The sequence below is a fragment of the Bos indicus x Bos taurus genome, chromosome 3 (assembly GCF_003369695.1).
Source record: "Bos indicus x Bos taurus breed Angus x Brahman F1 hybrid chromosome 3, Bos_hybrid_MaternalHap_v2.0, whole genome shotgun sequence".
NCBI classification, from domain to species: Eukaryota; Metazoa; Chordata; class Mammalia; order Artiodactyla; family Bovidae; genus Bos; species Bos indicus x Bos taurus.
The window spans coordinates 8,004,562-8,015,867 of NC_040078.1; the positions used below are offsets into that span (position 1 = coordinate 8,004,562).

The following is an 11,306-nucleotide window of genomic DNA, read 5'->3' on the forward strand; positions in this document are numbered from 1 at the left end:
AAACGACAACTACGTATGTAAAATTGCTCACTAGGAAGTTACTTCTAAACTGCCATCGTCATTCCTTGAAAAATTGGCTGTTATTCAACTTGTCTCTTTACTGTATCTAGTCTGTCACATTGCAATTGAAACATAATGGGAGCTCTACGTGTAATTTAAACTTTCTAATAGCCAACTTAAAAAGTAAGAAACAGGTGATATTTTTAATAATATATGTGATTTAACCCAAAATTTCGAAATAAGAACTGGATTTTTTTACATAATTTTCAAGCTGGTAAGTATTTTTCATTTACAGATACCACATTTCAACTCAGACGTTAAATTTTCATTCGAAAAAAATGACTAATATTTAGATTTCATGACATTCACAACTGAAATTCAAGTGGACTCATAACGTACCAAGTTGTTCGTAACGTACTTTAACGTTCTGCAATAGGTAAATGGAGTATCTGTATAACTTTTTACATCAATTTATTTCAATTAATTAATTACAATTAACTAGACTTTGACATGCAGTTCCTCAGACACATTCGCCAGTTTCAAGTGGCCAACAGCTTGTAGCTACCGTATCAGTCTCGGAAATATAAAACCATGACCCCTTTCTGAAGCTCAGTTTCAGACAGGACATCCGGAAGATCCCAAAGATTTCTCAAGAGTTGAAAGTTCAAAATGGAAGGCAGGAGGGAAGGTAAGAGAGAAAAGAAACGCTTCAGATTCGAATCCCTCCAAAATGTAGCTGGGCAGAGAATGAGGTCAAGGGAGAAAGTGAGGTACGGCTGCAGTTCTAGTTTCAGTTCTCAGTTCCGCTCAGGCTTTAAACTGCAAACTACATCGCACGCTCTTCTTCTCTCTCTCAATTTAGTTGGAGTGAAAGAGGGAAAAGTTTCCCTGCGTTGGCCGGGAATCGAACCCGGGTCAACTGCTTGGAAGGCAGCTATGCTCACCACTATACCACCAACGCCTGCTTAGCAAACTTTTCGAATTACACGTATAAGAGTAATAGAGGCTATGAATCTGCAAATGTTTTTTAGTACTGTTCTGTGTCTGAAACCCCAAAATACACAGAGCCTTTTCTAGGCGAGGATGGGCCCCGTTCTTACTCCTCTTAATCGGCCCCGCCAACTAAGGACTAGGGCCTGAAACGCAGAGACCACCAGGGGCCTGGAGCTGGAAGGACGGAACAGCGAGAAGCCAGGAGGGAAAGCCAATGCCTCGCTTGGCAGAGCATTTTCTTACCCACGCCCCCGCCTTCTGTCATCCGAACTCCCTGCTCCGCCGCTTGGCGCCGCCCTAGGACTAGATCCACAGGGTGTTGCATTCAGTAAGGGCGATTTGAAGCGAAAGGGCCGAGGGAGAGCAGCCAACAAGGGAGTCCACTCTGGTGTGGCTAGGTCTCCGGAGAAAAGGAGCGAGAGGGCCACTGGAGAAATGGATCTTTGCAATTTAGGATGGTGATAACGTAGGAAATAAGAGTCAGAAACAGTTTTATTTTCCCTATTTTGCGAAGAAGTCCAGGGAGGAGTTGTAGTTTAATTTAAAATGAGAAACTAACCATGCTACAGCACTTTTTGACAGTCTTAGAAGAAAATAAGAAAGCTGAGTCTGCGTGTGTCAGGATGGCCGAGCGGTCTAAGGCGCTGCGTTCAGGTCGCAGTCTCCCCTGGAGGCGTGGGTTCGAATCCCACTTCTGACAACATCCCGTTATTTTCTTCGGGCTTTTCTTATTTGTTTCCAATGAACAAGTAGGATTGAATTCGTGGAGAAACGACTATTGATTAATCAACACTTTATTCTTTAATCAACGCTTTATCAACACTTTTTAATGCTCCGTATCTACATATGAAGAATGTGCTTCGCTTTGAATATAAAACTGAATCTATGTGGTTCTGTGTATGTGCTGTGTGTTAGTCGCTCAGTCGTGTCTGCCTCTTTGCGACCCCATAGACTGTAGCCCACCAGGCTCCTGTGTCCATGAAATTCTCCAGGCAAGAATACTGGAGTGGGTTGCCAATTCCTTCTCCAATTTAGATCTATCCCTAGTTACAATTTTTTTCTTTTTTTCCTTTATTATTATTATTATTTTTTTTTCAGTGTTACAGCTCCATTTTATTTAGAAGATAGCAGGAGAGAGAGAGGGTGAGACAGAGAGAGAGAGAGAGAAAAGAGCGCACGCACGCGGGAGAGAGAGTCCCTCTTTTTTTCCTTTAGACTCCAGTCTCTCAGTGCTTATTCACCTCATGGAGAAAAGCCCTCAATCCAGATCTCTTAAACTGCAATTGACCCGAGTCTTTTTGTGCTCAAGATTGTAGTGTCAAGCTTTGGTGAGGCTCTGATTCCCCACCATCTTGCCAAACTGCTCCCACCACCAATTTTTATTCAAAAGACTTGCTGTACCACCAAAAACCAGGGAAAGAAATCAACATACCAAACCCAGGGGAAAGTAATAGAAAGGGAAAATAAACGCATGGAGTTGTTTCAAGAACTTTTTCTTCAAGACCTAAACAAGCCACTTTCTCATTTGAGAGGAACTGGTTATAGAAAAATGTTGTCCTTTGCAGAAGAGAGAAGAACTGTCGATCCGAAGAGGCTGAATGTGTGAGGTTCATAAGCATGAAGATGGAAGGATCTTTAGGTTGGTTAGTGAAAGTTTACATTCTTTGTTATTTACTAGACTATAACCTTGGGAAATGTATTTGACTTTTCTGAGTGTTAGTTTGCTTGTTGTAAAATGGAGACAGAATTGTTGTGAGGATTGAGTGAGATGACCTAGGAGCTTATTAGAAATACACATCTCAGGCTGCACCTCTGATTTATTGAATCCACATTTTATAAGATTCTCAAATGATTCTCACGCATAATAAAGTTTGAAAGCACTGGTCTGTCTAATTTAAATCTTTAACTTGGAATATCCTTTCCCTTGCGACCTTTTACTCTGTATCATTTGAGCACTTGCAGTATGCCAGTCTGCTTAAAACAGAGACAAAAAGCTAAATTAGATACTGTGTCTAAACTAAAGAAGGTAAGAGTGTATCCATAAGAGAGACAGGGAAAAAATAACAAAGCTGAGCCTTAACCACATGATCAAGATTAAGATCACCAGAGTTGAGTCATATTGGTATCACATACCTCCTGATATAATGCAATAAGATGGGCATTTCACCCTGTGATATACTGCCCCCAAACCCCCACTCTAATCATGAGAAGTCTGACAAACCCAAATTGGGCGACAATCTGCTTCCCTGGTAGCTCAGCTGGTAAAGAATCCACCTGGGTTGGATCCCTGGGTTGGGAAGATCCCCTGGAGAAGGGAAAGGCTACCCACTCCAGTATTCTGGCCTGGAGAATTCCATGGACTGGATAGTCAGTCAGTCCATGGGGTCACAAAGAGTCAGACACGACTGAGCGACTTTCATGTATTTTCTGCCAAATACCTAACCAGTGCTTATCAAAATGTGAAATTTTGGGGGACACTGCTTTATTTATTTCTTTCTTTATTCATTCATTCATTTTTGGCCATGCTGAGACTGCATTGCTGCACGTGGGCTTTCTGTCATTGCAGAGAGTGGCAGACTATTCTCTAGCTGGGATTCTCCCTGCAGAGCAGAGGATCTATGTGCTCCAGCTTCAATAGTTGCAGCACGGGGACTCATTAGTTGTGGCTCAAGGGCCCTAGAGCGTGCAGGCGTGGGTAGTCGTGGCATGTGGGCTCAGTAGTTGCAGAGCTTGGGCTTAATTGTTCCAAGGCTCCATGTAAGACCTTACCATTAAGAGAAGGTGGATGAAGGATATACAGAGATTTTCTGTAGTATCTTTACAATTCTCTGTCAGTCTAAAATTATTGCAAAATAAAAAGGTCTTAACAACAACAACAAAAAACTTAACAGTGGTTACCTGTTAGGAATAGTAGCAGTTGGGAGTGGGGCAAGGAACTGCTATTATTCTTGTTCTGCCCCCCCACCCCCACCACCACGAGGCTTGTGGGATCTTAACTCCCCCAAGCAGGGACAGAAACCCAGCCAAGGCAGTGGAAGTAGAGAGTCCTAACTACTGGACCACCAGGGAGTTCCCAAAACTGCTGATTTTTCATTGGAAGGGTTGTAGGAAGTTTTGATTTTTTAAATAATGGAATGTATTTTGTTTCAATATTTTGGGAAACAAATTAATATTGTAATCACAAAAGTTGTGATTACAGTAATCAAACTAAGACTATATATACACAATACAATGACATTTAAATACCATGCTGTCCTCCAACCCAGGGATCAAACTGCATCTCCTGCATTGCAGGGGGATTCTTTAACTCTGAGCCACCAGGGAAGCCCATTAACAGGAAACAATCCCCAAAGTATCTAAAGCATCAGCAACAGTCATTCAGAAGTAGATGAAGTAGTTCAGTTCAGTTCAGTCGCTCAGTCATGTCCGACTCTTTGCGACCCAATGAATCGCAGCACACCAGGCCTCCCTGTCCATCACCAACTCCTGGAGTTTACCCAAACTCATGTCCATCGAGTTGGTGATATCATCCAGTCATCTCATCCTCTGTCGTCCCCTTCTCCTTCTGCCTCCAATCCCTCCCAGCATCAGGGTCTTTTCCAGTGAGTCAACTCTTCGCATGAGGTGGCCAAAGTATTGGAGTTTCAGCTTCAACATCAGTCCTTCCAATGAACACCCAGGACTGATCTCCTTTAGGATGGACTGGTTGGATCTCCTTGGAGTCCAAGGGACTCTCAAGAGTCTTCTCCAACACCACAGTTCAGAAGCATCAATTCTTCAGTGCTCAGCTTTCTTCACAGTCCAACTCTCACATCCATACATGACCACTGGAAAAACCATAGCCTTGACTAGATGGACCTTTGTTGGCAAAGTAATATCTCTGCCTTTCAATATGCTATCTAGGTTGGTCATAACTCTCCTTCCAAGGAGTAAGCATCATCTAATTTCATGGCTGCAATCACCATCTGCAGTGATTTTGGAGCCCCAAAAAATAAAGTCTGACACTGTTTCCACTGTTTCCCCATCTACTTCCCATGAAGTGATGGGACCAGTTGCCACAGTATTCATTTTCTGAATGTTGAGCTTTAAGCCAACTTTTTCACTCTCCTCCTTCACTTTCATCAAGAGGCTTTTTAGTTCCTCTTCACTTTCTGCCATAAGGGTGGTGTCATCTGCATATCTGAGGTTATTGATATTTCTCCCTGCAATCTTGATTCCAGCTTGTGCTTCTTCCAGTCCAGCGCTTCTCATGATGTACTCTGCATAGAAGTTAAATAAGCAGGGTGACAATATCCAGCCTTGACGTACTCCTTTTCCTATTTGGAACCAGTCTGTTGTTCCATGTCCAGTTCGAACTGTTGCTTCCTGACCTGCATATAGGTTTCTCAAGAGGCAGGTCAGGTGGTCTGGTATTCCCATCTCTTGAAGAATTTTTCATAGTTTATTGTGATCCACACAGTCAAAGGCTTTGGCATAGTCAATAAAGCAGAAATAGATGTTTTTCTGGAACTCTCTTGCTTTTTTGATGATCCAGTGGATGTTGGCGATTTGATCTCTGGTTCCTCTGCCTTTTCTAAAACCAGCTTGAACATCTGGAAGTTCATGGTTCACATATTGCTGAAGCCTGGCTTGGGGAATTTTGAGCATTACTATACTAGCATGTGAGATGAGTGCAATTGTGCGGTAGTTTGAGCATTCTTTGGCATTGCCGTTCTTTGGTAATAAAGTGGTTAGTTTGTTTAAATCTCTCTGTAGAAAAATAGATACCGTCCAAATGAGATCTGAAGTGTTTTCACAACTAAGCATGATGGAATTCTCCTTCTTATAACCTGTGTCTGTTTAGAGAGAGAGATTGTTGAAATGTGAGGAAACTATCCAAACGTAGGTGCCATCATTCTGTTTGAGAAGTTACAAAAAGGTTGCGGTGGTCAGTGTTGGAAGTGGGAAGGACATTCAGGAAAGGGGAAGTGTAATACAGAATATGTGTGTGAGATCATCTCTTTTTTGCAGGTTCTTTCAATGTAAAACAAGTCACAAAAGACTTGGGCCAGGTGCAGGAAAACGCAGTTTAAAATGTGAGCTGACAACCAGACTACAGGTGGGTCGTTACTGCAATCTCCTCTCAACCTGCAACAGATCACCCTTAGCTAAATATAATGTAGCATTCCTCTAACCAAGGCCACCTTCATTTCTGAGATAAAAATAAGTCTTTGGGCTGATTGGGAACTAACTTACACAAACTTATCCTTCTCTTATGTCATTTAACTGGCAGTAAAGTTGAGCCTGAGGATACTCCCCTGGTTCAGTCACTTGCTATAAAAAGCACATATTCACTTAATGAATAATGCAAAGATACAATAAAACATACTTTTTCTCTCAGGGCTCCGTGTCCAACTGTGTTCTAAAGGAATAATATGTACAATTTCACAACATCTGGGGGAAATCTTTCTTTTTTTTAATGGTCTGTTTGTGAGTTAACAGTGCACGGAATGTAGAAGCAGGCAGGACATAGTTCTTAATTTCAACTCTCCCCACTACCCACGTTCCCTGACTTAATAGATATGGATATTGAGTAAATTGTTTAACCTCTTTTAGCCTCTGGATCCTCACTTTCAAAAGAGATAATACACTGTTATGTTGCTGTGATGATTAGATTGTACATAGTCGACAATCAATTAGTAATAATTAGTAATAGTGAATATTTGTTGCTCAATACTAGATGCCTAGCCTAACATTCTTCTTCACTCCTCACATACTTATTTAATTGTACCCTCATTACACATCTGAGATATTATTTGATCATCATCCCCATTAAATAGAAGGGAAACTGAAGCTCAGAGTTTAACTTGCGGAGTAGATAAAGGAACACCCGTCTGGTTCCAGTACAGCCATCTTACTACACAGTTGCCACTGTCACCATCATCATCGTCATCATCCTAGGGCCATCAGCAGAAAGCAGATGGGACCATGCAATTCCTCTCACACAGATAAGATCAATAATAATTTTAATTATACCAATAGACTTACTCTCTTAATCTAACAAATACTATTCCCCAGAATCCAGGACTTGGGGTCTGTTCGGTAAAAGAACAATAAGGTCACATTATGAGAGGCAAATAATTAGCATATAAACTTTTTGTCCGTGTATTAGGACACATAGACTGAAAAACTAAACTAAGCTCCCAATACAGAATTTTTATCTTAGGGTCTTGCCAAAACTTGCTTCTCTTCATTCTCTGCTTTTCCAACTCCACCTCCCTCCCTCTTTCAACACAATATCACAATTCTCTCCTCTCTCCTCACACTTCAATACTATCTCAGTGTGCCTTCCTCAAACTCTTCCTCTTGCTTTCCTTTATAGAAATTATGCACATAGCCTCATGAATTTTCTTCCCATCCCTCCTTCAAAACCCACCCCAATATTTCTGCTTCTGAAAGCCCTGCCCCTTCGTCTACTTAATTGGATAGAAAGAAAACTAAGAAATTCTAAAAGTTTATTTAGCTTTATTATTTCATATAACAAATCCATACATGCAAGTAACAAAATGCATTAAATGTAGGTAAAAGCAATATTAAAGGGCCACACAAATGTTCATAATGATTTTACTTCTGCTTGTTTGATGTAGGAGAAGATTTTTTATAAGTCAAATGACAAATATCTCAATAATAAAACATACTGACCAAAAAAAAAAATTCTCTGTTGAGGGTAAGATTCTCCTCCACTCCTACCCCTTAAGTTGGGCAGGATCACAGTAGAAAGTCTAGAAAGTCCACAAACCCAGCCCTTGCAGTCTCAGCTGACCCGTCCAGAGGGGCCATTTAATCGACCTCCTCGATGACAGGGCCAGTACTAGGGGCTCCATGTCGGGCTTGGGCTCCACAACTGCTGCCCACAGAGACACCAGGCCCCCCATAGAGCCTGGAGAAGATGGGGCAACAGATCTGCTCCAGCTCCCTCTTTTGATGCTCATATTCCTCTTTGTCTGCTAACTGGTTGTGCTCCAGCCAAGCAAGGACTTCCTGACACTTGTCTTGTACTTTGCGCCTGTCCTCTTCAGGAATCTTATCTCTAAGCCTCTCCTCTTGCAAGGAGCTCTTCACATGGAAGACATAGGCCTCCAGAGAGTTTTTGGCAGCCACCCTGTCTCTCTGGGCCTCATCCTCAGCCTTGTACTGCTCAGCCTCACGAACCATCCTCTCCACCTCCTCCTTGCTCAGCCGGCCCTTGTCATTGGTGATGGTGATCTTGTTAGCTTTGCCTGTGCTCCTGTCAGTGGCTGTCACACTCAGGATGCCATTGGCGTCAATGTCGAAGGTCACCTCGATCTGGGGGACTCCACGTGGGGCAGGAGGGATGCCGCTGAGCTCAAAGCGCCCTAGCAGGTTGTTGTCCCTGGTCATGGCCCTCTCACCCTCATACACCTGAATCAGGACCCCAGGCTGGTTGTCTGAATAGGTGGTGAAAGTCTGGGTCTGCTTGGTTGGGATAGTGGCATTCCTCTGGATCAGTGTAGTCATCACCCCACCAGCTGTCTCCAGCCCCAGGGACAGGGGAGCAACATCCAGCAGCAGAAGATCTTGCACCTTCTCACACGTGTCCCCCATCAATACGGCTGCCTGCACAGCAGCCCCATAAGCCACAGCTTCATCCGGGTTGATGCTTTTGTTCAGCTCCCTGCCATTGAAGAAGTCCTGCAGGAGCTTCTGTACCTTGGGGATTCGCGTAGAGCCACCCACCAGGACAATGTCATGGATCTGGGCCTTGCCCAGCTTGGCATCGCGCAAGGCCTTCTCTACCGGCTCCAGGGTGCTGCGAAAGAGGTCCGAGCACAGTTCTTCAAAGCGGGCTCGAGTGATAGAAGTGTAGAAGTCTACACCCTCAAACAGGGAATCGATCTCCAGAGTGGCCTGGGTACTGGACGACAGGGTGCGCTTGGCGCGCTCGCAGGCCGTGCGGAGCCTGCGCAGGGCCCGCTTGTTCCTGCTCAAATCCTTGCCATGCTTCCGCCGGAACTCCTCCATGAAGTGGTTCACCAGCCGGTTGTCGAAGTCCTCTCCACCCAGGTGAGTGTCTCCAGCCGTGGCCTTCACCTCAAAGACACCAGCGTCGATGGTGAGGACCGACACGTCGAAGGTGCCCCCACCCAGGTCGAAAATGAGCACGTTGCGCTCTCCGGCGCCCAGCCGGTCCAGGCCGTAGGCGATGGCAGCTGCCGTGGGCTCGTTGATGATTCTCAGGACGTTGAGCCCCGCGATGGCACCCGCGTCCTTAGTGGCCTGACGCTGCGAGTCGTTGAAGTAGGCAGGCACCGTGATTACAGCGTGCTTCACGGGCTGGCCCAGGTACGCCTCCGCCGTCTCCTTCATCTTGCTCAGCACCATGGACGAGATCTCCTCGGGGTAAAACGCCTTGTCCTCCCCGCGGTAGGACACGCGCACCTTCGGCTTGCCGCCCTCGCTCACCACCTGGAAGGGCCAGTGCTTCATGTCCGACTGCACAGAGGGGTCTGTGAATCTGCGCCCGATCAGTCGCTTGACGTCGAACACGGTGTTGTGCGGGTTCAGGGCCGCCTGGCTCTTGGCCGCGTCGCCCACCAGCCGCTCGGTGTCTGAGAAGGCCACGTAGCTGGGGGTGGTGCGGTTGCCCTGGTCGTTGGCGAGGATCTCCACCCGGCCGTGCTGAAACACGCCTACGCACGAGTACGTGGTGCCCAGGTCGATGCCTATGGCCAGCTCCCTCGCGGCGGACATGGTTGTGGTTTCTCCCGCTCCCGGCGACCAGTGCTATACAGAGTCGGATGGATGCAGGAACCTGCGAAAGTTGGTGCTGCTCAGCAGTGTAGGTGTACGCAGCGGCGCCTCTCTCCTGCCTGCCCAGCTCGGATCTGCTCGGCTCCGGCTCCACGAGCTTTTTATCCAGTTGCGGGAGACCCGCCTCCTCCCGCTGCCGCCGCCGCCGCGAAACTTCTAGCGCCTTCGCGGCGAGCCCAGAGCCGCCCGGCCCGCCCGCTCCGGCTGACTCAGCCCAGGAGGCGCTGCACTGACTCTGGGAGAAGGTTCGAGCGGATCGGGCCGTGCAGGGAGCGGCGGCCCCACCAGCGTCTGACTCAGAGTTGCAGAGAAAGTTCCAGCTTCTCCCGGCTTGTTCTAAGGGCGAGCGGTTGGGGCAGAAGAATGGTAAGGTGAAAACTTGTTCTCCCTCTGGTTGGTTGAAGAGGGCGGTTTTGAGTCCAACGGCTCTAGAAAAACCGAAAGCATTAGAGCCATGGCTTCAAGGACAGAGGTTTAAAGTTTTATTATTTTAGTCTTGAAACATGAAGGCTGTGTTTTCAAAATTGTGATTAAGAGAGGTGGTCAGATTTCTGTTATGGAGTGGACCTAGGGTCAGAGATGATGGTAAGAGACAGTGTTGTGAAGCTTTATCACGGAAGTAGCATTGGTGGTTCAGTGGTAGAATTCTCGCCTGCCACGCGGGAGGCCCGGGTTCGATTCCCGGCCAATGCATCCTGCTCTTTTCTTTCAGGGTACCCGCATTTTAACATTTTTTTCTGTTGTTTTTTTTTTTTTTTCTTTAATTCAACTTCTAAAGTGGATCTTCATTAAAAAAAAAAAATTCTATTTGAGTGTAGTTGTTTTTAAATGTTTCTGCTGCTGTATAACAAAGTGAATCACTTTTAAATTTACATATATCCATTATTTTTTTTAGATTCTTTTTCCATAAAGGTTGTTCTAGAGTAACTATACATCCTCAAAAAGAAGGAACCTATTTTTATAACCCAAGAGGGAGAGAAGCTGTCAGCTTTAAATTCATTCTCTCTCAGTGTTTAGGCTGCCCAGGCCTGTGTGTCAAAAGTCAGGATATTTTAGGCAAGGCCCTGCAAAAAAGGGTGCTCACTTCAGAAAGAAAGATGTGGCCTGGCCTGGGGTCTGTGCCCTGTAGTTCAGGGACTACCTTGTCCAAGCTGCTCCAACTTTCTCTCCCAGCCCTCAGCAGCCTCAAAAGCCCTACACATCTACCCCCAAGAGTTCCAAGTTCCAAGAGTCCTACAGCTTCTAAAACAAGCTGTAGAACAAATTATACAGTGCAGTCCAGTTACGGTATGTACAGATCTGTGACACCAACTACTTGTACATCCTTGAACAAATCATTTCAACCATCTGGTTCATTGCTTTCTCAGCTTTAAAACGAGGAGATTGAACTTCATCTTTTCTAAGACATTCTATAGCTGTAGAAGTCTCTGGTTTCACCCAGGAGGAAAAGAGGATTCCTGTTTCCCCTAAACTATGTACCTGCTCTATATCTGAAAAAATCA

At 45.3% G+C, this 11,306-nt stretch overlaps 1 protein-coding gene and 3 non-coding genes across 4 annotated transcripts; 2 read left to right on the forward strand and 2 right to left on the reverse strand.

The window, feature by feature from the left end:
- Positions 1 to 889: 889 nt before the first annotated feature.
- TRNAG-UCC lies at positions 890 to 961 on the reverse strand. The gene has a single exon. It is a non-coding gene; the product is annotated as a tRNA-Gly (tRNA).
- A 649-nt stretch (positions 962 to 1,610) lies between these two features.
- On the forward strand, positions 1,611 to 1,693 carry TRNAL-CAG. Its single transcript has one exon. It is a non-coding gene; the product is annotated as a tRNA-Leu (tRNA).
- A 5,780-nt stretch (positions 1,694 to 7,473) lies between these two features.
- HSPA6 (heat shock protein family A (Hsp70) member 6) lies at positions 7,474 to 10,086 on the reverse strand. Its single transcript, XM_027527626.1, has one exon. It carries the CDS (start codon positions 9,742 to 9,744, stop codon positions 7,813 to 7,815), a length of 1,932 nt encoding a protein of 643 aa, XP_027383427.1. The 5' UTR covers positions 9,745 to 10,086; the 3' UTR covers positions 7,474 to 7,812.
- Positions 10,087 to 10,426: 340 nt separating this feature from the next.
- TRNAG-GCC lies at positions 10,427 to 10,497 on the forward strand. The gene has a single exon. It is a non-coding gene; the product is annotated as a tRNA-Gly (tRNA).
- Positions 10,498 to 11,306: the final 809 nt, after the last annotated feature.

Coding starts and splice junctions, on each gene's coding strand:
- HSPA6 (XM_027527626.1), bottom strand. CDS start 9,744: ATGTCCGCCGCGAGGGAGCTGGCCATAGGCATCGACCTGGGCACCACG.